Source organism: Panthera pardus, unplaced genomic scaffold (assembly GCF_024362965.1).
Source record: "Panthera pardus isolate Hobbes unplaced genomic scaffold, ASM2436296v1 HiC_scaffold_6, whole genome shotgun sequence".
NCBI lineage: Eukaryota > Metazoa > Chordata > Mammalia > Carnivora > Felidae > Panthera > Panthera pardus.
In genome coordinates, this window is record NW_026526991.1 from 120,876,166 (window position 1) to 120,903,102 (window position 26,937).

The 26,937-nt window shown below is 35.8% G+C and overlaps 1 protein-coding gene across 1 annotated transcript in view; it reads left to right on the forward strand.

Annotated features, from left to right (window-relative positions):
• The window catches only part of DNAJC1 (DnaJ heat shock protein family (Hsp40) member C1), a 218,364-nt gene that overhangs the window by 81,347 nt on the left and 110,080 nt on the right, over nt 1-26,937 (forward strand). Inside the window, exons 6-7 of the mRNA XM_019460576.2 lie at nt 901-994; nt 14,021-14,111. Coding sequence (XP_019316121.1) covers nt 901-994; nt 14,021-14,111 — 185 coding nt within the window. The remainder of the gene's footprint in view (nt 1-900; nt 995-14,020; nt 14,112-26,937) is intronic.

The window sequence follows — 26,937 nt, forward strand, 5'->3', positions numbered from 1 at the left end:
TATGAATAGTCATTTCAGATTTGCTAACATTTACGTCTGTAGTAGGTTTATAAAAGATTAGTAATGTGCCATAGTTTATGAGACACATCCTGATCTTAGGCAAAAGTTCTACAGGTTTTTTCCCCTTGTAAAGTGTAAACATATATTTAAGTAATCAAACCCCCAAATGTTTGTCATTTGAAATTTTTATACCGCACTTTAGAAATGAAGTATTCCTAGAAGAGCCTGTCACTTTAATGTTTAGCTCAAAAGTGACAGTATGCAGAAAGGCAGTGATATGCGGTACACTCAAAAAGATACCGTTTCTAGTATCGATTCATAAAAAGAAATAAAGGGTTTAAATAGTTCACACAGCAGGGCAGGAACTGGATCAATGTGAGATGGAGATCAGAGACGATTCTGCCTGTCTTCTGTTCTGATGACATCAGTGAGTAATGCTTCAGTGAACTGCAAATGACATTAATTTTTATGTATTGGTTTGTTTATGCTACAGTCTTCATATCTGCTTGTCAGCACTTGGGAACACTCTGATGGTGCTTAGTCTTTTATAGCTCAAGTAATCATAAGGTTTAAGAATTCATTTTACAGAACTGACAAAAAGTCCAGGTTAGAAAGAGAGCTTTTGTTTCTTTATAACTTGTTTGGGAGTCTCCTTCCCCAAAATCTTAGCCTAGCTTTTCTTAGTTGCTGTGCATATTGCACTTGTTGTAACTAATGTATTTCATGATAGAATACATCAAATGTAGTGATAACTGTCATAAATATTTCATTGAAAAATTTCTTCGTACTTTTGTTGAAATAGCCATTCATAATAGAATTCATGATCTTTATAGAACTATTTGTTTCCCAACTTTCTATATTTTACTTCTTTGTTTCTGTTTTTGGTTTTTTCCCTTTCAGATTAGTGATGAAACCACAGTGGCATGATTTGCTTCCATGCAAGCTGGGAATTTGGTTTTGCCTTACACTAAAAGCATTGCCTCATCTCATCCAGGTAGAGTGTACCTCTTTCATATAATATTAGATGCTTTCACTTTAATTATTCATGAAATAATTTATGCCCATGTCTGCTATCCGAGTACTGATAGACAATGGATGTTTTATAATACTGATTGAATTGATATAAGTATAAACCTATTTAGAATAGTTCTAAACTTATTTAGGTGTTTATCCCTATAACTGTCTCTTGCATTGCTTTTAGAACAACTTAGAATTCTAAGACATAGAAAAAGAAAAAAAAATACAATCGTTAGGTATAAGAGCAATAAAAATTTAAGTCACTGTAATCATTTAAGGTGTATCCAGAAAAAAAGAACAGGACTCAAATAGCCTGTCACCTGTTATTTTAACAGCATTTAAGTACACAGTGGGGGGGGGGGGGGGAGGGGAACGCATGGACATTTGCATAATTATGCAAAAATATATATTGCTTTCCATTTTATTTGCAACTTTAAGAGGAGTGAGATATTTTGTCTTACATTGGCAATCAGTTTCTGTTGCTAGTAGGTCTCGATCAAACAATAGAATGTGGGTATATATAATTTCTATGGCAATTTCTCGCATTTTTTAAAAAAAAATTCAGCATACCAAAGCATATTTTATTAAATTATTGCTTTGCTAATTTTAATTATTACATCTGGTTAGAAAATTCCGAACACATAAACATAACATTTAAAAGTATATGTAATAGTTTGGGTGTAAAATTTCGACGTTCTTTTAAGTTGTAATTTTGGGTAGGAAATGTTTCATTTCAGAAAATAAATGTTTAGAAAAAATAAGAGAGCCAGATGATTCCCACCCAGTTCTACCCGCTTCTTTTCACATAGCAGAGGTGTTTTTCCTAATCATTTAAGGAAATGAATGACTCCAACTTCTGCATTTTATCCTTTTTTCCTCTTAAAACAAAAATTTTATGTTAGAAGGGAAAATGAAATAAAAATCACTAGTGTGTTTCTTTGTGGTCGTTCAAAAATTATTTACCAATTCTTCCATCAAAATAGTTCATCTTAATAGTTATTGCTTGCAGAATCATATATTTTGTTTATAGTTAATAGAGAAAATTGGAGTATTTTGGTAATTTAAAAGCTTTTGTTTATAAGTTATTTAGCATATTATCTTGTTTATTTGCATAAAAACCCACAATCCTTGTATGCTGTGTATGTAAGTCTTAATAAGAGAGAGAGGTAAAGTATATTTGTCATACCAGTATATGTGAGAAGATGTAACCAAAAAATATTTTAGGACATGTATTTTCTTATGTTTTTTAAGAGTGACGTTTTGTTTTGTTTTGTTTTGTTTTGTTTTGTTTTGCTTTGCTTTAGAATCTGCAACAGGCAAACCAGAGTGTAGATGCATTTTATAGTCATGAGGCAGAGTAAATTGAGTATCACATAAAATGTCAGTCTGAAACACTTCTTTGTAATTGTAAGCCAAGTCATTTGAAACAATGTTTATTTGGTAAAATTACCATAAATCCAGGTTAGTATGCAGAGCAGTTTGCAAAACTAGAACCCATATATTAAGATGGCTTAGATTTATAAGGTGTTATTTTAAATTATCTGCCTGCAGAGTCTGGAACTAACAGATTATGTTGCCTTGCCATAAATTTTTTAAAAGTTACAAAAATTAGAAATTTTACAAAAAATATTTAGTCTCTTTAGAAACTCTGCTTTCTTAAACTGTTGGATCAGTATGAGTTTTAAAGTTTTTACTTACTTGGTTGTACCTGTTGCTTTCAGTTTTGAGACACTAAGCATTAGGTTTTTAAAACCTTTGTAAATCTGACTTTTAAATTTTGTTCTAATTATTTCTTTCTGATAATTTCATTCCAAGAAGAAAAATAAGACAATGTTCCTTTTTTTTTAAACAAATACTTGGTATTTTAATTCTGTTTTGAGGATATAAGATTTGTTTTTTCATGTTCACTAACAAAATAATGTATATAGTAGACTGATACAAGCTGTAAAAGTGAAAGTATTACAGATTGGTCAACATAGAAAGCATCAGCAAAGCAATACTGAATAGTTGCTGTTAGGATTAGATTCGTGTCTGCTTTTTTTTCTTTTTTTTCTTCAGTCTACTGTAACTCTGTATTAATCTATCATCCATAAAATTGTGTAATGTGAGTACATACGCCTTCTTCACGACGCTGAAGTTCTGATGTGATACTTCTATGAGGTCTTCAATAAGATATTTGTGAAATTTAGAAGAAGCCCTCCTTACCTGAAGCAATGTAAACTGGTCATTGGTACAGTGGCCAAAAAAGAGCCCTAATAGAGCTCTAAGTATACAAAATGATGCATATGACCTCAAACATTTTAAGCATGTACTTTATTTACATTTATTTAGTTATTGACCACTCTTGTGATACAGGGCCATCGTTTTATTTTTTCTTGCATATACTGTCTCTATAATTTTGGTTTCTCTAAGGACAAACTTCCAGTTGATTTCTTAAAGAAGAGTTAAACGAGACTCTTGCCAAACAATGTAATTGTATAATCCTTACAGAGTTTTATGATTTCCCCTGGTCTTTCATAATTGACTAACTTATATCTAGTTAACAGCATTTTTAGCAACTCTTTCATTGAGCTTTCCGAAGCATCCACTTGGTTTTCATAGAAACAACTCTTTTTTTTCTATTCACGTTTCATTTTTTAATATAGTATTTAAATTGAATCATATAATTACATAACAATTATCACTGACAGATTTAAGAGCTAACACATCTAGCTCCTATAGGCATGCGGTAAGTTAGTTAAGCAGATGTCCGTTAAGAGAATTTTACTTCTGTGTGTGAATCCCTTGAATTTTACGAAATTCATCAAAACTGATCTGCAAGTATTCTGCGTAAGGATGTAGCTATTTGGATATGAAGAAGGGTCCAAACTAAAAGTGGGAGATTCAGAGACTTCCAGCAAGTGGCCTTTACACTAGTCAGGTCTGTACTCAAATTTTGTCCTTGTCATATCAACAGCTCTGCGTCTCCAACTTCTTCCTGTGAATACCCATTCCTTTATTGTACTTCTTACACATAAATGGTTATCCAGTAGGAGTTGGAAAATGACAGTTCTAGATAATGGGAAAATTACAATAATTGGTATATTAGAAGAATGAGACAAGAGAACTAAAACCTATTATACTTGACACATATAAAATATTTGATAATGTTAAATTAATGTCAGACACTTCCCAGATTGGAAAATATCCAAGGAAAGGTGTATGGGCATAACTGTGTTTAGCAAAATGTATGCCTCATATCATTCACGCACCCACATATGCAGAAAAGTAAAAAGTCAAATGAAAAACCAAGGTAAAAAATGTGGAGTGTTTGTAAATTGACGAGAAGGAAGGTTAATGTGTGCATAGAGTGAGGAGAGAACATTAGAGAAGAGTAACATGCATGACTGTATGCAGAGAAGTTGGGGAAACTTGAGAAAATGTGTCTTAGTACAGAAAGCAAGTAGAATGCTCAACAGAAGACATGGAATATGAATTCGAATATAATAGAGAACTGGGACTGTATCAAGAGAGGCACCGTATGCTTGGAGCTTAGAATTTAATTTTAACATTGAAAGTTTAGCCCTAGTGACACTTGCGTCTTACCAGCCTGTTTCTCTTCTCATGGTAGTTTCGAAGGGAATACACATTCTCTTGGAATATGACTAAGCCAGTCATCTGTGTTAGCTAATTTCAGCCTATAATACCCAGAAATTTTTCTAGCCTCCAAAATGCCCTTTTTGGATATTTTTTGATTTATCATATATATTCTGAAACATATTCATAACCATGAAAGTAGCAAACAATTGACGAAATATACTATGTGAATATTTCCAGTTTAACCCTTATAACTTAGTTAATTTTTGTCATTGCCTGTCTTTGTTGGAGTCATATATTTGGGCCCATAAAAATTTAGGTTGGTAGTACCATTTGATTTCTCACATATAAAATCAGGAAGTGCCAAATATTCTAAGTAATTACCAGTCTAAATTATGGTTTATTCATCGTTCTCTACACTGCCTTTTTGTTGTTGTTGTTCTCTATACTTTCTAAGATGAAAAAGGTCTTAGGCACTGAGAATTTATTTGCTTGATAGTTTGATTCTGAGGGAATTCACCAAATTTCTCTCTACCTGCTATATTACATTTCTCAGTTCCATAATTTATAAAACATAAAACTCCTTTATGTGTGCACTGCCCACAGTTGTAAATTTTTCCCATTGTTAAGTCCCAGCCCCATCTTTTCTCACTACCAAGCTCATCTTATGTAAACACAGTTAAACTAAGAATTATTGTAAGAAATTTCCAGCACGCATAGCCCTACCCCCATCAGGATTCATAGATTGCCCAGGAGCAGTGTCTGAGAAAATAGAGGAATCTTCTCTATAATGCTGTGGCTTTTACCTTAAAAAATAAAAAGTTACCTAAGAGAGTAAAGGGAATATTCTAGTTTACGGAACTATCTGTAAATGGAGGCATCCTCCCTCCCAAGAAGCTTCTCCCATGGAAACTACAACTGTGGACAAGCCTGGAGGTCACCTCCATACAGTCAGGGCCCTTCCTTTCTAGCCCCTTTGCTTCTGCTTGCTGGGACTCTGTCAGAAACCAAATAAACAAAACATTCACAGCTAATTAGCAGCAGAAAAACGCTCCTAAAAGGCTTTGAGGCAATTGTAGCAAGCTGAGTTGCCTGTTCTACTCAGAGTTAAACACAGATTCTCCAAGGGATGGAAAAGCTTACTTTTAGTACTCTAAGAACTTTAAAAAAAACTTTACAAACATACTTTATGTAGGGAGTATGCAAACAAATGAAAAGGGATGGAAAAGAGCGTCTGAATTTTTGTAAGGCTGAAACTCTACCGCTACAGAAGGACAGAGAGAGAAAGGAAAATTGGAAAGACCTCACAACAGAAGACAAAGATTCCATCCCTTCTGTCCTCTGAAAGGGGAACGAACATAACATGGAAGTACTTGGAGGTCCGAAGATAGAATATAAAGTAGAGTTTTGTAGGTTATTGCTAGATGTAGAAAAGATTTAAAAAAACACAAAATGTTAGGTACAATGTTAGAGATATATAGTCTCATAGATTCCATATTTTATAGATAAAAAGTAGTTAAGACTTAGCGTGGTGAGGCAGTTTGCTCAAAGTGACATAACTAGTGAATGGTAGAAATGAAACTTAAAGCAGATGAAAATAAGTATTAAAATATGAGAAATATAAAAGCTGAGAAAAATAACTTTTCCTGATAGTGGAATAACTAGAAGGAGAGCTACCTTACAGTGAATGAATAAGTTATCTAATCTTACAAGTCCCTATCAGAGTATTTAGGCTGATTATAATTATTCTAAAGTTATAGGATTCTTGCATTGAGTTGGGGCTGAATAGATGACTTCTGTAGTCTCTTCTGTTTCTTAGCCCAAGTGGAAAAAGTAGCTGTTAGGCCTTACATCTTGAATACCACTGACTGAGGGAGAGGAAGGCATAGCTTCTCATTTTTTGTTTTATTTTTATTTTTTATTAATATTTGTGAATTCAGTGTTTGTACAAAACTTTGGACTCTTATTTAAAGTCTACAATATAGGGGGCGCCTTCGTGGCTCAGTTAGGCCTTGACTCTTGATTTCGGCTCAGGTCATGATCTCACGGTTTGTGAGATCAAAGTCTGCATCGGGCTCTGTGCTTAAAGCACGGAGCCTGCTTGGGATTCTCTCTCCTTCTCTCTCTGCTCTTCCCCCCCGCCGCCCCCCTTAGGTTTGCTGTCTCTCTTTCTCTCTCTCAAAATAAATTTTTAAAAAAATGAAAAAAATATTTTCAAAGCCTACAATTTACATTTTTCCTATGCTCTTCGTTGTAATTTTATTACACATTACGTGTAACTCTGAGATTATAGTATAAGCCAATGGGAGAACAAATCTTGACATAAATACTTTGTGGGCAGATTTTCAGAAATGTACTTACGCTATTTCCCTATGTTGAAGCTTATATGTAAGCTTCAGACAAGAGATTTGTGCTGTCAGACCGTCAAAGAAATGGCACATCCTTCACCTGTCCTCAGAGCTCTTCCATGTTCCTTATTCCCATTAGGACAGGTGATGGGTAGCATTTCGCTGCTTGTACCACTCTAGATCAACTCCCTTCTTTCCTACGTTTCCTTCGGTCATTTAATATTTTGAAGTTTATTTTTTTTTAAGAGGAAATGTTTATTTATTTGGAGAGAGAGAGAGATTAGGGGAGGGGCAGAGAGAGAATCCCAAGTAGTCTCTATGCTATCAGCACAGAGCTGGGATGGAGAAGTAAAACTGGGATGGAGAAGTAAAAGAAAACCAAAACATGGCAAATAGTACCAGCTCAGCATGTTATTTTATCACTTAAATGCAATATGTCAGTAATGTTAAAAGCTTTTGGTATGGATATTCTCCATCTCATAACTCACTAATCTTGGAGGTAGTATCTCCAAGGCTTATATGAACAGTCATTATCATTAGGAAGTCCTTCCTGATTAGGCCAGTTGAAAACTTGCCATTGTATATTCTCTGTGCTAACTTCTAACTTCATAGCACTTATTATTTATATTATAATAAGGATAGATTGATACTATGGCAAGGTACAGATCATCCTGAAATTCCAGTGGCTTAACATATTTCTAGCTTACACCATTTGTCTATCACTTCTTGGTAGGAAAGAGGGCATTCTGCTCTAACTAGTCATTCAGGGACTCAGAACAAGGACGTCTTTACCATCTTCCAGCTGTATGATCTGGAACATGTGGCCTCCTTCTTCACTATGGCAAGAGTATTGCACAGGCCTTTTGGTGCCTTCGTTTGAAGGTGACACTTGATATTTCCATCCACAGCCCATCCAGAACTAGTCCCATGACCCCACCTAATCTCAAGAGGATAAGGAAATGTGGGGAAACAGAATGTTGGGTGAGCTTCATTCTGTTTTCAAGCAATTCATTCAACAAGTATTTATTGAGTGCTTACTATATACCAGCTACTCTTCTAGGCCCTAGAAATAAAAAAAAAATTTTTTTTTTTAAGGCAAAAATCCCTATTCTCATAGGTTATTTTCCAAATTTGGGGTCATTCAGTATTTTAACATCTGCCTTAGAGACAAGTGCTTGTCTTTTCCTGTAATCTCCATATATCCCAACAAGGTACAGCACATATAATAGTGGTTCAATAAATAAGCATAAGTTAATATAACTATTTAAGGTCTTATTGTGCAAGAACCATGCTCTACAATTACATACAAAGAAAACTCGTAACATGTAAATTCTTTAAGTTGGCTGTACTTCTGCAATGTAAGATCAGGTCCCTGCTTGATATATATGTAGATAATCTTTGAGCCCTTCAAAAAATTTTGTTAAGTACTGGGAGAGTGGCTTCTAAACTAAAACTTTTGCTCATGTTCCATTCATTGATGATTATGCTATAAGCTCATTGCCGATAGGAACTCTTGTTTGGAACCCTGTAAATCCCATAGTTTTAATAAAGTCTTAACAGAGCTAAACCTAGGGAGTCCAGAGCCCTGATTGATTAAAGTAAGCCTTCATTCATTCATTGAGTATTTATTAAGCTTCTGTTATGTTTCGGGCAATGTCCACAAAGATGGATAAGAAGTTTACTTAGAAATTCAAATTTTTTGTGTATAGGTAAACTGAGCTTATTTTGTTTGGACTCAAAATGAGACTTTCTGTTTATTTTCTCTACTTGACAATTATATTGATGTGAATTAGCCACTCAGGAAGAATGGGAGAGGGCAGTGTTTCAAAACATCTACTCATTTTTTTTTTATTAAAAATTTTTTTTTGTTTCTGGCACAAATAAAGACACAGAGATAAACAGAACAGAATAGAAAACCCAGAAATGGACCTAAAACTACATGGTCAAATAATCTTTGACAAAGCAGAAAAGAATGTCCAAAGGGAATAAAAACAGTCTCTTTAAAAAATGGTGTTGGGAAAACTGGAAAGCAACATGCAAAAGAATGAAACCAGACCGCTTTTAATGGGACTGGACCACTTTTTAAACCATACACAAAAGTAAATGCAAAAGGGATGAAAAACCTAAATGTGATAAAGGAAACCATCAATATCCTACAAGAGAACACAGGTAACAATCTCTTTGACATCAGCCATACTAGATATGTCTCCTGGGTCAAGGGAAAGAAAAGAAAGAGAAGAGAAGAGAAGAAAAAAGAGAAAAGAAAAAGAAACAGAGAGAGGGGCAGGGAGGAAGGAAGGAAGGCAGGGAGGCAACTATTGGGACTTCACCCAGATGAAAAGCTTCTTCACAGTGAATAAAATGAAATAATAAAATTAAAAGGCAACATTTAGAGTGTGAGAAGATATTTGCAAATAATATATCTGGCAAAGGGTTAGTATCCAAAATATATAAAGAACTTATAAAACTCAACACTCAAAAGACAAATAATCCGGTTAAGAAATGGGAAGAAGACATGAACTGACATTTTTCCAAAGAAAGCATACAAATGGCTAACAGTATATGAAATGATGCTCAAAATCACTCATCATCATGGAAATGCAAATCAAAACTACAATGAGATTCACCTCACACTTGTCAGAATGGCTAAATTTAACAACACAAGAAATAACAGATGTTGGGGAGGACGAAGAAAATAGGGAACCACCTTACACTGTTGGTACAAATGCAAACTGGTGCAGCTTCTCTGGAAAACAATATGGAGGTTCCTCAAAAGGTTAAAAAGAGAATACTATCCCACAACTGAACATTTGCACTACTAGGTATTAACTCGATACAAAAATGGCAATTAAAAGGGAAACATGCACCCCATTACTTATAGCGACATTGTCAACACTAGCCAAATTTTGGAAAGAGCCCAAATGTCCATCGACTGATGAATGGATTAAAGAAGAGGTACTGTGTATATATTGCTTCTTGGCCTTTTGGCCAAGATCAAGTGAAAGAAAAGGTGGCATATATGTGCAATTGAATGTTACTCAGCCGCAAAAAAAGAACAAAATCTTGCCTTTTGCAATGATGTTGATGGAGCTAGAGACTATTATCATAAGCAAAGTAATTCAGAAATAGAAAGACAAATACCATATGATTTCATGCATCTGTGGAATTTAAGAAATGAAACAGATGAACATAGGAGGAAAAATAGAGAGGAAACCATAAAACAGACTCTTAACTATGGAGAACAAACTGAGGGCTGCTGGAAGGGAAGTGGGCAGGGGGATGGGTTAAAATGCTGGTGGGTATGGGGCGCCTGGGTGGCTCAGTCGGTTAAGCGGCCGACTTCGGCTCAGGTCATGATCTCGCGGTCCGTGAGTTCAAGCCCCGCGTTGGGCTCTGTGCTGACAGCTCAGAGCCTGGAGCCTGTTTCAGATTCTGTGTCTCCCTCTCTCTGACCTTCCCCCATTCATGCTCTGTCTCTCTCTGTCTCAAAAATAAATAAACGTTAAAAAAAATTTTTTAAAAAATGCTGGTGGGTATTAAGGAGGGCACTTGTTGTGATGAGCATTGGCTGTTATATGTAAGTCATAAATCAGTAAATTCTACTCCTGAAAGAAATATTACACAATATGTTAACTAACTGGAAGTCAAATAATAACTTGAAACAAACTAAAAAAAAAAAAAAAATTTGTTTTTGATTCCAAAACAACTACTCTCATTCAACCCCTTTGACTATGTGATTCTCACTTTGAATATACCTTAAATAATAGCCATAGGTCTCTTCTTGAATATTACCTTCGAGATCAGTCTCTTTCATTTTAAGGTAATTTTAATTATTAGAAAGCTCTTCTTTATATTTATCCCAAATCAAAACTTCCATCTCTAGAATACACCGTTCTCTCCTGTAATGACCCTTAAGATATTCTATGATAGTTATCAGGTTATCTCTCATCTGATCTCCACCCCCTTTTAAGAAATAATTTCAAGCTTCCCTACCATTTGATCACTTTCCTTTTAAAGTGTTCCAGTTTGTCAGTGTACCTTAAAGTGTGGTACACCGAACTGCACACAAGGAGGGTTGGAGTGGTGTAGGGTGTTGAATGCAGTAGAGTTCTTTGAGATCATAGGTTTCTTACAGAAGTGAGCCTTTCTGGAGTAGGCATATTGTTATTATGGTTTGCAAGTACAAGTAAGATATGACAAGAAAAAGGATGAGGAACATTTAAATAAATGCTTAGAAATGGAGCAAAAGAAGGAACGGATTCTTGGCCTAGAACAAACCGTGAGTGCAGTTAGGGAATGTGTTAAAACTCTTGGAGTTAGGTGAAGTAGGGTAAAGTGAGTGAGTGCATAATGATCCTCAGATAAGTGTGATTTTTGGGTCAAATGGGTAATTTCAAAGAGGAATTTTTAGTGGAATTCTGTACTGTAGCAGGAAGCAGAAACACGAACAGAGAAATATTCAAGTTTGGTAGAACCGCTAGGAAGAGGCTGCTATTACCAAGTAAAAGATTTTTGTTTTGGAAGGGTGCAGGTGAAGAAAGCCTCATAAGCAAGAAGTTACAGGATTCTGCGGGAGTTTTGGTGAGGTCCGAAGCAGAAAAACTCACTTTTTGTGGTAGAGAATAAGGCTTTGGTAAAATAAGAAGTAATAATAAAAATAGGTAACGTATAGAGGGCCTGTGTGCAAGATGTTCTTCTGAGTGTTTGATACATGTATCAGCACTTCAGTCTTCGCAGTAGCTCTGTGATCGTCCCCATTTATGAATGAGATAATTCACACAACGCTGAGTGAAGTAATTTGCTGAATCCTATTTAGGCTGAAAGAAGGCAGAGCTGAGACCTTAATTCAAGTCATGTCTGGCTCCAAACTCTGTCCTAGTAATCACTGTATTTTCTCTCACTGTACTATACTATGATGTTTGATTTCAACCTACCTTCTTTCACATCTCATAGATAACTTATCTGTGCCCCTTTTTCTTGTATGGTGCCACCTTTGCTGCTCCCTTCAAGGGTCCAATGCTATCCTGACCTTTTCCCTACTATTAAAAACTACTGCCTGGGGGCGCCTGAGTGGCTCAGTCGGTTAAGTGTCCGACTTCAGCTGAGGTCATGATCTCAAGGTTTGTGGGTTCTAGCCCTGCGTTGCACTCTGTGCTGACAGCTCAGAGCCTGGAGCCTGCTTCGGATTCTGTGTCTCCCTCTCTCTCTGCCTCTCCCCAGCTTGCATTCTCACTCTCTCTCTCTCAAAAGTAAATAAACATTTAAAAAAAATTTTTTTAAATAAATAAAAAATAAAAACTACTGCCCGGAAAGAAGGTAATAAGCTCATTCATTCACTCATTCATTCACGTCATGGAACAAATGACTGATGTGGCTTAAAGAAAATAAGAGTATTCCAGGGCTGAGGGTTTTTTAGGGGTGCAGGGAATGTTAAGGGGCTATAAATCCTTAACCCCAAATCCTGTTGCATTTTAAAGTATATATGGACTGGAGGATGAGTATGTTGGATTCATGACTTTCTGTACCCTTCAAGTTATACCATTATTTCGCTGACCCAGGGCTTGTGCAGTCCTTCTGGTAGAAATGAGGTAGGAACATAAAAATGAGAATGGGAGAATATTATACTGATCCAGTGATTTTAGGAATGCCTATTATTTACCTAATTCATCGTCAGATGGAAGAGTTCTGATATAAGCCCAAGAGATACAGACTCTAAGGAAAGCTTTAATTCTTCTTGGACAGTCACAGATGAAAAGAGAAAATTCCATTCTAGGGTTTAAGTGTTCATGCATTTCCATTTGAATCAAGATAGAGCTTTTGTTCCTGTATTTCCTTCAAAAATAAACCCTCTCAGATGAGTCTATGATTTATCTGCCCTAGGAATCTTAAAATCTGGGAATGTTACCCTAGAGTTATCCTTGATAGCTCTCTTTTTCCTATTCCACACACAAGCCCTTTCATTTCTTCCTTTACAAGATTTCTCATATATTTTGACCTAGTTCGGTTCAATGAATATTTATTGTGTACCTGTTTTATACCAGATTCTGTGCTCTGGGCACACAAGTACCCCTGTCTCAGATTTCCCATTTTCTAGGAGAGAACATAGCATGATACAAGCAATCCAGAAGCAGTATACAGGAGAGAATTCCTCTGCCAGGGAAGGTCAGAAAACCTTGCAAAAGGAGGTGATGCTTGAATAGTTTTCAGGGATGAATAGGAGTTCATCAAAATAATGGCAGGGGAGCAAAATATTCTAGTTAGTGGGCAAAGGGTATGCAAAGACTTAAAACCACAATGTGGCCTGGCAGTTACAAGTAGTATTGCTGTGTGATGAATGTAGTTGAAGCCAAGAGGTAGTGGAAAATTACGTGTTCTGTTCTTCTCATTGTCAGGATCTTCATATGCTTAGAGCATCAATTTGTTGACCTCCACGTTTGTGATTATTGTAGGCCTGATCTTTTTTCAGCACTCTGCGAGAGTCCTGCCTGTGTGCCACTCCTTGACACTTTAGCCACTGTATTTGGCCACCTAAGTGTGTCCTCAGTCCTCAAACCTCCATGACAGGAACTGATCTCTAAGTGTGGTGGAAGGAGGAATGACATCTTCGCTTGTATTGACAGGGTCAGATAGGTTTCTTAGTCAGATTTGCATATGATAATTTTGAAAATCTTTTGAGGTGAAGGGATGAATATGAAAATAGTGCTTTGTTCATCACAGTAACATAATTTACTGTACCCATTTAGCTTAATTCAGCGAGTGTGTCTTCTCTTTGTCCGTGGAGTAGCCCAACGTTGAGAACACAAACAGTGGTAGAAAACAGGAAGAGGAGTCCTCCCTTCCATGTCTGAGAGAAAAAACTCTCCTTAGATTTATACTCACGCAGGTTCTGGCCTTAATAAATAAGCTCTCTGAGAGAGAAAAATCAGGGAGAAACATTTATTGTTTCTTCTGTTCGTCATACAATTTAAAACCATAAACTGAAAGGAAGACAATACACGGCTTTAAAATGAAGTTGTGCGTGACGTAGTATCAAAGCAAACTGATCTTTATGTTAATTTCTTTGTAACTTCTTTTTTAAGGATGCTGGGGAGTTTTATGCTAAATATAAAGAAACAAGATTGAAGAAAAAGGAAGATGCATTGAGTCGGGCTGAACTTGAAACACTTCAAAGTGAGTTTTAAACATTGTCTTCTTACTGTGTTAACAATATCATATAAGACTGACTATTTAAATTTGGATTTTCCTTTAAAGTCAAAAGTAATTAAGTTTTCTGTGCTTTCATTACCATTCTCTAAGAGCAGTTACTTCCTTAATGTATTCAATGTGGAAAGTACTCTATTAGTTATTGCTGAACCACCCATAGTTCAGTATCAGAGGGGGGATAAAATCCACATGAAGTCATATAGTTTGTCAAATCTAGGAAGCATCCCAAATCAAGGAAGTCCTAACATACCCCAGTGTTGTAATTGTCATTGATATTTAGTGCCATTTCTGTCCAGTTGGTCATTCAACTTGCTGTAAGACAGTAACAAATCAGAAACCTGAAAATAGCAATGACTTTTGTTTTGAAAGTCTTTGCTTCATCATTAGTTGATGTATTATTATACAACATGAAAACCCTGGACTAAATTATCAGTGTGTTGAAGTCTTCTATTGAACACTAAAGGCAGTACTTGCTGATTTTAGGAAAAGTTAAACATACAATTAAAGAAGGCATTTCTCCAGCCCTGGTCTTTTTGTCCCATTTTGACAGATCTACATCTTTCCCACATATATCCCCTCCTCCCTTTACTTTGCTTTATTTTTTTTTAAGTTTATTTATTGGGATACCTGGGTGGCCCAGCCAGTTAAGCATGCGACTTTGGCTCAGGTCATGATCTCGCGGTTTGTGGGTTCGAGCCCCCGATTGGGCTCTGTGCTGACAGCTCAGAGCCTGGAGCCTGCTTCAGATTCTCTGTCTCACTGTCTTTTTGTCCCTTCCCTGCTTGCTCTCTCTCTCTCTCTTTTTCAAAAATTAATAAACATTTAAAAATTTAGCTTATTTATTTTGAGAGAGAGAGAGAGAGAGAGAGAATGCACGCACATGAGAGAGAGAGAATCCCAAGCAGGTTCCACACTGTCAGCATGGAGTCCAACCGTGGGACTCCAACTCACGAACCATGAAATCTTGACCTGAGCCAAAATCAAGAATTGGAGGCTTAACCGACTGAGCCAGAGGCAGCAGTGTGATGTCCGACTTTGCTTCTGGAGTCGCGTCTTTCTTTGACTGTAACTGGGAAAAGTTCCTGCTTTTAAGGGCCCATGTGATTAGACTGGGCAAATTTGGGTAATTCGGGATAGTCTCCCTTTTCAGGGTGCTCAATCTTAATCATATCTGCAAAATCCCTTTTGCCATCTAAGGTAAAATATTGCCAGACTCCGGGAATAGAATGTGGACATCTTCAAGGGTCCGTTTTTCTCCCTACCATAATCCTTCAGGTGTCTGGGCAGCTTTAGAACAGGGGCTGTTTCTTTTTTATCTTTATGTCTGCAGAATTGACTACAGTGTCCTGGCACGCAGTAAATGGATATATTGGATGAATATATGAATTAATGTCATGCCATGAATATTAATGAGCACCTATCCTGTATAGAACTCTGTTTTAAGGAGCACATAATTTAACTTACTTGGGTGGCTCAGTCCATTAAGAGTCAGTCTGACTCTCAGTTTCGGCTCGGGTCCTGATCTCACGGTTTCATGAGTTCGAGCCCCGCTTCAGTCAATGCAGAGCTTGCTTGTGGTTCTTCTCTCTCTCTCTCTCTCTCTTTCTCTCTCTCTCTCTCTCTCTCTCTCTCTCTCTCTCTGCCCCTTCCCTAGGCATGCTGTCTCTGTCTCTCTCAAAGTAAATAAACTTAAATAAACTTAAATAAACTCAACAACTCTACATACTATGTAATTTTCAAGCCAAGGATATCAAAAAGTAGATTTCTGTTAAGAAAGAGTTTAGGATGATAGAAGATTACATATAAAGATATGCGTTGGGGAGAAAGAGTGGGCAAATGACTATTATTGTTATATTAAAAATATTGAAACAAGTTTGTTATAGTAATTGTTGAGAAGTTTTAATTACGTTGAGTAAATCAATAAAAGCCTAAATGTAGTATTTAGAGTTAATGTGAATATACATTTTATAGCTTTCATAGGCACAGCTTATTTTTATGTAGCTTTTGTAACAAACCACTTAATTGTTATAATTTTGGCATATATATTAGAACTCTGTAATAACAGTTTGTTAAGTTTATATACTAAAACTTGGAAAATAGGAGTTAGACATAAAATATGTATCACAATGTAAGATATTTTATCACAATGTAAAAATTCCTTGTTTGTGACCATTTTCCCAAAGTCACTTGAAGATTTTTGTTCTAAGAGTTTGATGGAGGTTTTTAAGCAGATTAATAATTCTGGGTTTTTTTGTTATTGTCTAATAAAAAGATGATGTAAAGAAACACATGTTCGAATACATAAATACATGAAAACTCTGCTAGTAAAAATACGTAGTAATCTTTTAAATATCTGAAAATTCATCACGAGCTTATCAGTTATTGAAACTCAAAATGGAAACAGCACTACCAGAAAGCATATTAAAAACCGTATTCATACCAGCCATGAGTAATAAGACTTCTCATGCTCATGTTTTTGGTATCAGTGGTATATTAGGGAAAGGTCATGGTATCAACATTAAGAATGTTAAAGTACAGTCACATTATTAATAATGTCAGAAACTGTCATGTATTTTTTAATGTAGTCTCTAATGGTTACATGCAAAGAATCTTTTAATTAATTTTGTTAACTTCATTACAGTGTTCTGCATTGTATACTTTAGAATTAATATATAAAGGCCCCAAATCCCCCAGTGTGCATTTCATTTGCCCCTATCCTTCTTAATTTTAAAGACCATCATTGGAGTACTGAGTTCATAATAACATTTCCATCTGCTTAATTGAGTAAATGCTTCTCATGTAGATTAGCAGTAGCTATTTTATGCTGCCTGTTTTTCATGACCTAATTGCTAATCTGCCCTCAAGAAATCTGCTCTACTGCTGAGATTGTGCAGTACCCTCGGAGGGCCAGACCGTAAGGTGTGGTGGTCTCATTAAAACAGTGTGTTAGAACGGGAAATACGGAAAGGACAATTTCTTAAAAATAAATATCATTGTTCTGGGAGTCTATGCAGAAGATGTGATATCTGTTTGGAAAACTAGAGGCCCTTATTTATTTATTTATTTATTTATTTATTTATTTATTACAAGCTTAATCAATTTTTATGTTTTATATTTCAATACGTGGAATATTTATAAATACGACTTTTTCATTGTTAATGATATTTTTATACATTCTCTAATTATATGAGTTTTCTTCTAAGTCAATAGATGCAAATTCTAAGTACTATAATGAAACAGCTCATATCATGAATGGGAAAAATGAGTTATTTTATAAATAAATTGGCTCTAAAGGTGAAAATTTGAATAGACAAAATTGGGGGAGGAAGAATAGAAGTGAAACTTAATATTTCCATTATCTTTTTCTCCATACCTTATATGATGTCAAACAGAAACAAAATCAAGTAATCAAAGCCTTACCATCAAGTACTTTTTTAGCTGCAGATATGATGGTTCCAGACATTAGTTATATTTTCTCCTAGTTTTGTGGTCCCCATTGCTCACCCCAGTGATGGACCTAAGTACAGCGAGAAGGTGGAGGACTTTTTAGGGGGACAGGATGAGAAAACATTCACCTTCCCTAGGGTAAAGGAAGACTGGCTTTTAGAAAACTCAGGTTCGTGAAGAAATGAGATGCTAGTGCTGACTGAAGGGGTTGGTTGTGAGGAGGACAAAGGAGATAGGGTAGAGGTAACTCCAGTTTAGGTTAGCACATTTACCCTGTGGTAATACAGTGTGCTCGTGGGTGGGAGAACACTGTCGGAGATAACCTAAGAAAAAGCATATTCCAGTCAGTAGCTCCAGTACGTTTGGAAACATGACCAAACGGAAACTCTGTACCTTAGCTTAGGAATTGTGTTATGTCGTAAAACCTAATAGGAGCCCCGGTCCCAAGAGTTTATGTGTAGGCAGAGAATATCTAAAGAACAGTATTATTTCTTAGGTACTTTGCTCAAGGAACAACGGAATGTGGATTTTTTCAGTCATACAGCTCAAATGTAAATTTACAATTCCTTCAATATTTCAAATTCTATGTGGTGTAGGCTTTAGTATAATGCCGTCTTAACACAATCTTAGTTTTCCCACTGAAATGATTTTAAAACCTTTTTATCCAACTGAATATGTAAACATTTATGGCTTTCGATTAGTTACATTTGAACTAAAATTTTAACAGTTAATTTACTTAATTTCGAACTAAAAATATACTTCTTAATATTATGCTTTTTATAAAATAATGTGTCCATGTATAAGCTTCATGCAGGAAGGTATTTTTGTCTGTCTTGTGTACAGCTGTAACCCCAGAGCCTAGAACAATGCCAGATAGATGATAGGTAACTCAGGAAATACTTATCAAATGGGCTAATGGAATACTTACTGTATTGTTCTTTTCTACTTCACACTTGTTAAAAGAATTTATTAAAACTTTTCAGTAACATTGTTGACAAGAAGATCTTTGTTATCAGTAAAACTGCTTTTTGAGCGATCTACACAGCTTATTTATTAACACAGCTTATTAACAGAGTATATCCTCCTTATTTCCATGTATAATGATATATGGTCCCATGTATGGTGCTGACGCTGGAAATTTTATCCCAAGCCACAAGTACCTAGCCACTTAATATTAGGATTTCTTTTTTCCTTTCTTCATGATTGCTACAATAAAACCACTGTATTGTTTCTTTTTTTCCCCTAGTATTTTTTTATTATGGTAAAACACACCTAACAAAATTTACCATCTTAACCATTTTTAAGTATATAGTTCGGTGGTATTAAGTATGCGCATAATGTTGTGCAGCCATCACCCCATTCATCTCCCATAGCTCTTTTCCTCTTGTAAAAACTGAAAGTCTGTACCCTTTAGACAGTAACTCCCTAGTCTCACCTCCCCACAGCCCCTGACAACCACCATTCCACTTTCCGTCTCTGTGATTTTGACTACTCTAAGTATCTCCTGTAAGGCTGATCACATAGTATTTTCTTTTGTGACTGGCTTATTTCACTTAGCATGAAGTCCTCAAGGTTTTGGCATGTGTCAGAATTTCCTTCCTTTTTAAGGCTGGATAAATAATATAGCATTCTATGTGTGTGCCACATTTTGCTTATCCTTTCAAATTTCTGTCAACGGTTACTCGGGTTGATTTCACTTCTTAGCTATTGTGACTAATTCTTCTATGAACGTGGGTATACAAATAACTCTGAGTCCCCGGTTTCAGTTCTTTTGGGGATATACACAGAGGTAGAATTGCTGGATCATACGATAATTCTATTTTTAATTTTTTGAGGAACCAACATACTGTTTTCCATAGCAGCTATACCATTTTCTATTCCCACTGACAGTGCACAGGGGTTCCATTTTTGCCACATCTTTGCCAACACCGATTTTGTTTTGTTTTGTTTTGTTTTTTTATTGTAGCCATCTTGATGGGTGTTTCTTTAAAGAAATAGCTATTCAGTGGGGTGCCTGGGTGGCTCAGTCGGTTGAGCAGCCGACTTTGGCTCAGGTCATGATCTCACAGTTCGTGAGTTCGAGCCCCGCATCGGGCTCTGTGCTGACAGCTCAGAGCCTGGAGCCTGCTTCGGATTCTGTGTCTCCCTCTCTCTCTGCCCCTAACCCACTCACATTCTGTCTCTGTCTCTCTCAAAAATAAAAAAATAAACCATTAAAAAAAAAAAAAAGAAATATCTATTCAATACCAAGTTTGAATTGGATTGATTTTGTTAAGTTTTAGGAGTTCTCTATATATTCTGGCTATTATCCCTTATGAGATATATGATTTGTAAATATATTCTCCCATTTTGTGGGTTACCTTTTTACTCAGTTGACATTGTCTTTTGATGCACACAATATTTTCATGAAGTCTAATTTGTCTATTTTTTCTTTTGTTGTCTGTGCTTTTGTTGTCATATCAAAGCAATCATTTGCCAAATCCAGTGTCTTAAAGCTTTTGCCCTGTATTTCCTTCAGAGTTTTATAGTTTAAGGTCTTACATTTAGGTCTTTGATCCATTCGGACTTCACTTCATAGTGGGTAAGGGTCCAACTTCATTATTTTGTATGTGGATATCTAGTTTTCGCTTGTCGAATTATTGCTTTTTTATTTAACTTTTTACTTTGAAATCATTATAGATTTATAGGAAGTTGCAAAAGTAGTGTAGAGAAGGTCCCATGTACCCTCCTAAAAACCGGGAACTTGACCTTGATATGAAGTGTGTGCGTAGTTCTCTATCATTTTATCACATACGTGTATTTATGTAACCACCATCCCAATCAGCCACTACCCCTTTATGATCACACCCGTCTCCTCCGGTTCCCCCATTATCCCTAATATCTGGCAACTACTAATCTATTTTTTATCTCTGTTTGTCATTTTGACTATATGATTTAGAGAATGTGATTTGGAGAATCATACAATATTTGACTTTTTGAGATTGGCTTTTTCACTCAGCATAATACTCTTGAGATCCATTGAAGTTGTTCCATGTATCAGTAGTTCGTCCCTGTTTATTCCGGGTATGGCTGTACCACAATTTGTTGAACTTTTCACCAGTATAGGACATTTTGGTTGTTTATGGTTTTTGACTGTTACAAATAAGGCTACTGTGAATAGTCAGGTGTACATTTTTGGGTGAACCTAGTTTTTATCCGGGATAAATGACCAGAAGTGCGATTGCTGGGGGTGATAGGTTTATGTTTAGAGTTCAAAGAAACTGCCGAATTATTTTCCAGAGTGCTTGTGTACCTTTTTACATTCCTACCAGTAATATATGAGAGATCTAATATCTCTGTACTTTTACCAGCATTTGGTATTCTCACTTTTTAAAATTTTAGCTATTCTAGTAAGTTTGTAGAGATATCTCATCATGGCCATATATATATATATATATATATATATATATATATATATAATATTTTTATTATATAATAAATATATAATATAAATATATAATATAAATATATAATAATAAATTATTATATAATAATAAATATATAATAAATATATAATGTATATAATATATAATATTAATATATTAATATATAATAAATATATATATCACCGAGCCCTATTATAAAAATTTTATCCCATGTTTTCTTCCAAAATTATTTTAATTTTGTGTTTTACATTTAAATCTATGATCCATTTTGAGTTAATTTTTTGTAAGGTGTGAGGTTTAGGTTAAAGTTTTATTTTTTATTTTTTGCCTATGGATAGCCAGTTTTTCTAGCACTATTTTTAAATTTAAATTAAATTAAATTAAATTTTTTTGGAGAGAGAGAGTGCGTCCATGCAAATGTGCAAGTGGGAGAGGGGCAGAGGGAGAGAGGGAGAGAGGGAGAGAGTCTTAAGCAGTCTCCATGCTCAGCTCAGAGCTTGATGTGGATTTGATCCCATGACCCTGTGATCAGGACCTGAGCCAAAATCGAAAGTCAGATGCTCATCCAACTGAGCCACCCAGGCGCCCCTCTTTTTTTTTTTAGGTCAACTAGGGTGATTCTTCCCACTTTCCTATCCTTTTTCAAAATGTTTTAGCCAATCTCGTTCCTTTGCCTTTATATATAAATTTTAGAATAATCACCTGTGTATCCGCAAAAAATCTTGCTGAAACTTTAGGGATTATGTTAAACTTGTATATCAATTTGGAGAGAAGTGGATATTAACTATCTGGAGTCCTTTAATCTCTGGCTACTTATATCTTCTTTGATTTCTTAAGTGTTTTGTAGATTTTAGTATACAAATCTTTGTTAGATTTATATCTAAATGTTTTTCTTTTTGAGTGATTATACATGGTATTGGGTTTTTAATTTCACTTTCCATGTGTTCACTGCAGGTAAAGAAATGCAGTTGACTTTTTCTTTAATTTTTTCTAAGGTTATTTATTTTTGAGAGAGAGAGAGTGAGAGAGAGAACACACACATGGGAGGGGAGAGAGAGAATCCCAAGCAGGCTCTATGCTGTCAGCACAGAGCCTGAAATGGGGCTTGATCTCATACATGTGAGATCATGACCTGAGCTAAAACCAAGAGTCGGAGTCTCAACACTGAGCCACCCAGATGCCCAAAATGCAGTTAATTTTTATATTTAATTATGTATCTTGCAACCTTGCTAGATTTACTTGTTAATTATAGAAGTTTTTATATAGGTTCCTTGAATTTTCGGTATGGACAATCATGTCATATGACAATAGGGATAGTTTCATTTCTTCCTTTTCAATCTATATGCATTTTATTATCTTTTCATTTCTTATTTTGCTAGCTAGAACTTTCAAAACTATGTTGAACAAGAGTGGTGTGAGAGGACATCCTTCCTTTATTTCCAAACTTGGGTGGAAAGCATTTAGTGTTTTACCATTAATTATGTAAACTGTAGGGGTTTTTTGTTAGATACTTTATGTGAAGTTGAGGAAGTCTCCCTCTATTCCAAATTTTCAGAGTTTTTTTTTATCATGACTAGAGGTTGACTTTTGTTAATTTTTTGTATCACTTAAGATGATTTTGTGATATTTCTTTACTTGTTAATTTGGTGTATTATAGTGATTGAGTTTTGAATATTGAGCTAGACTTGCATCCCTGCAGTAAATATCATATAATCTTGGTATATAATTCTTTTCATATATTGCCAAATTCTATTTGCTAATATTTTGCTAAAGATTTTTGCATCCATATGAGAGATTTTGGTCTATAGTTTTCTTTTTGTACTGTCTTTGTATGTTTTGGTATCAGAGTAGTACTAACATCTAAGGAATTGGAAGCTTTCTCCTATTTTCAGAAAGAGACTGTATTTAATTGGTGTTAATACTGTAAACATTTGGTAGAATTTCCTGGTGAGACCATTTAATATTGACCTATTTGGGGAGTTTTTAAATTACAAGTTAAATTTATTTTGTAATTACAAGGCTATTCAAATATCTATTTTATATATCTGTTTTATGGGGAGTTGTAGTGGTTTGTATTTTTCAAGCAATTGGTCAGTTCCACCTAAATTGTCAAATTTATGTGTGCACTGTTGTTTTTAAAACTAATTTACTATCCTTTTGATGTCTGCATGTCCTGTAGTGATTTCTCCTGCTTCAGTGTTAATATTGGTAACTTTTTCTCTTCGTCAGTTTTGCCAGATGTTTGTCAATTTTATTGATCTTTTCAAAGAACTAGTTCTTTGTTTCATTGATTTTTATCTATTGCTTTTGTTTTCTATTTCATTTATTTCTGTTCTTAATTTTATTTTTTTCTTCCATCTGCTTGATCTTGTTTTGGTTTTGTTTGCTTTTGATATGGAAGCTTAGATTATGGTCTTGAGGCTTTTCATCTTATCTAATGTAAACTTTTAGTGCTTAAAATTCCACTCTCAGCACTGTTTTGTCTTTGTCCCACCTATTTTGATACATTATATTTTCATTTGATTCAGTTCAGTATTTTTTTTTTTCCTTGAGACTTCTTGTTTGATACCTGGATTGTTTTAGGGATGTTATTTAGTTTCCAAGTGTTTGGGAATTTTCCTGTTATTTTTCTGTTATTGATTTTTAGTTCGGTTACATTGTTGTCAGAAAACCCATTCTGGGGGCGCCTGGGTGGCTCAGTCGGTTGAGCGGCTGACTTTGGCTCAGGTCATAATTTCGCAGTCCGTGAGTTCGAGCCCTGCGTCGGGCTCTGTGCTGACAGCTCAGAGCCTGGAGCCTGTTTCAGATTCTGTGTCTCCCTCTCTCTGACCCTCCCCTGTTCATGCTCTGTCTCTCCCTGTCTCAAAAAAAAAAACAAAAAACAAAAACGTTAAATTGTTAGAAAAAAAAAAAAAAAGAAAACCCATTCTGTATGATCTCAATTCGTTTAAATTTGTTGAGATGTGTTTTATGGCCCAAGATACGGTCTAGCTACGTATATATCCCATGGGCATTTGAAAAGAACATATATTCTGCTGTTGTTTAATGGAGTGTTGTTATGCTCCCAAAAGTCCCCAAGGCTCTGCTCTTTTTATTTTTTTGTTTATTTTCTCTGTTTTTCAGATTAGGCAATTTCTATTATTCTGTCTTCAATTTAACTGATTACTTTCTCTGTTCCATTTTTCTGTTGAGTTCTCAATCATTACATTTTTTTATTTTTGTTAGCATATTTTCAGTTCTGATATTTCCACTTGGTTGTTCTGTATGTCTTCTGGGTCTTTGTGGTTGACTTTTTATTTCATTTGTTTTGAGGATGTTCATTATTACATGTCAAACCATTTTTATATGCCTTCTCTAAAATCCCAGTCGGATCCTTTGGATGTCTTTTTCATCTTGTTGATTATATTTTTCATTCAAGTTGAGATATTCTTGGTTCTTGGTTTGATGAGGGATTTTTTTTTTATTTTTTTATTTTTTTTTTATAAATTTTTTTTTTTTAACGTTTATTTATTTTTGAGACAGAGAGAGACAGAGTGTGAACAGGGGAGGGGCAGAGAGAGAGGGAGACACAGAATCTGAAACAGCCTCCAGGCTCTGAGCTGTCAGCACAGAGCCTGACGCGGGGCTCGAACTCACAGACCATGAGATCATGACCTGAGCCGAAGTCGGCCGCTTAACCGACTGAGCCACCCAGGCGCCCCAGGGATTTTTTTTTTAATTAAAACTTGGACATTTTGGCTATTATGTTATAGTTCTCAGAATCTTGTTTAAGTATACTACCTTACCTGATGTTCTATGGCAATGCTGTAGCTGAGGTGAGGAAGGGGAGAGTTGCTGCCCTGTTACACTCAGGTAGGGGTGGAAGTCCATGGCCTGCTTTATAGCTGCAGGAGAGGGTGGTTGTGGATCTTCTTAGGGTTGGGCAGGTGTGGGTGTCCTCACTTACCAGTAGGCTGCCTCTAAGAACACTCCACTAATATCCCCTTGCTGGCATAGGTAAGCAGGCCTACTTACAGCTCCCCACCTGGCCTTTGCTGACATTGTGGAGTGTTGGTCTCTTTACTGCTGGGCAGTTGTGAAAGCCCTAACTCTCCTCTAGGCTTTCTCTGAAGCCACCCTGAAAGCAATGGGGAGGGATGCCTCATTACCCCTGGGTAGCTATGGAAGCCCAGGCTACCCCTACCCCTGCCATTGACTTTACAGGAGGAAGGGGTAGGAAAGAAAGTCTGGCTTCCTACACAATCTTCTCCCACATCACCCTGGTAGGGAGATTGGGGTGCCTTATTATAGCCTCACAGTGACAGAAGTCTAGGCTTCCCATTAGCCTTTGCTGGCAAGGAGAAGAGGTTGGCCACAATTTTGTCTTTTGTTTGCTTGAAGTAAATCAGTTATTATCTAAACTTGTCTTGCTATGCAAGGAAACCCAGGGTACTCACCACCTTGGTGTTCATCATGTCCTGCCATACCTAGCTGGCCTGTCTTCTCTTCAAAAATCAGTCTTCCTGTATTTGTTTTATATGTAACATTTAGGGTTTTTTAATTTTCTTAGGGGGAGGAGTATGGAAAAGTACTTTGCCTCCATTTTTTTAGAAGCGGAAGTTTTGAATTACTTTTTTTAAGCGATTTAAAAAAAAAAGTTTATTTTAAGAGAGAGAGAGTGAGAGGGGGAGGGGCAGAGAGAGAGAGAGAAAGAGTGGGAGAGAGAATGCCAAGCAGACTCCATGCTGATAGCACAGAGCCTGATGCAGGGCTCGATCTAACTGTGAGATCATGACCTGAACCAAAATCAAGGTTTGGATGCTTAACTGACTGAGCCACCCAGGTGTCCCTTTAAGTGATTTTTTTAAATGCTTCTTTACAAAAACATCAAACACTTGAAAGTGTGATACAACACCCTAGACATAATAACTACATTTATTTGTTTATAACTGATTCTCTTCAAGAAGGCAAAACTAGTACTGATGAGGTGGGTTCTAGCTTATATGTGTTTTCTTCAAGCAGTACTTTGTTCAAAATAAAGGAATTGAGAGAAACTGAGTAATGTGACGTACTTCATGAGGAATCAGTTCTATGACTTCTTCCCCTCTTATGAAAAATATTTTGAAAAACAAAACCTGGTTTCCTGATTTGGGCTCATATGGTATTCTGGTAATGCTGTCTTTTTAGTTTTTTGATACTTTTATTAGACTCACCTGTCATTTAAATTGCTAATTTTCTATTACAGTATCAGGAACTTTTTTTTAAAAAGTCACCATCTCAAAAGCCTGAAAATATAAAGGTGTTTAAGCAATATAAGGTAAAATATAGTGGTTAGATACCACATAATTTCTAGTTAAAATAACCCTTTCTAACTGGAACTGTTCCCACAGTACCATGTTCTTAATGTACATTATTCTTGGCATAAGCTAACTTTACAGACTTGAATGAAATGTGAGTGAATGAATGAATGATACTACTCCTCCCTTCAAAGTTTCCTGTTCACCCGGCAATTTTTTATTTGAAGGTGAAATAAAATTCATAGAAAATTATGTATTAATTTGTGGCTTCTTTTGATCTTTTCCTTTTGTTGTTTCTCCTGGCCCACATATGTGTTTTAGGAATTCTTTCTTTTTCCAGAACAGCCCCTCTTTGTATATTAGGATAGTAATTTTTTTTTTAAGTTTAGTTTTATTTTCTTTGAGAGAGAGCTAGAGAGCAAGTGGGGGAGGGACAGAGAACCCCAAGCAGGCTCCATGCTGTCAGCACAGAGCCCGACGCAGGGCTTGAACTCACCATCCGCGAGATCATGACCTGAGCTGAAATCAAGAGTCGGACACTTAACTGAATGAACCATGCAGGCACCCCTAGGATAGTAATTTGTAAATCATGATAATACTATCTTTTTGCATAGTTCTTTATAAGTTCTTTATTTTCCACGTTCA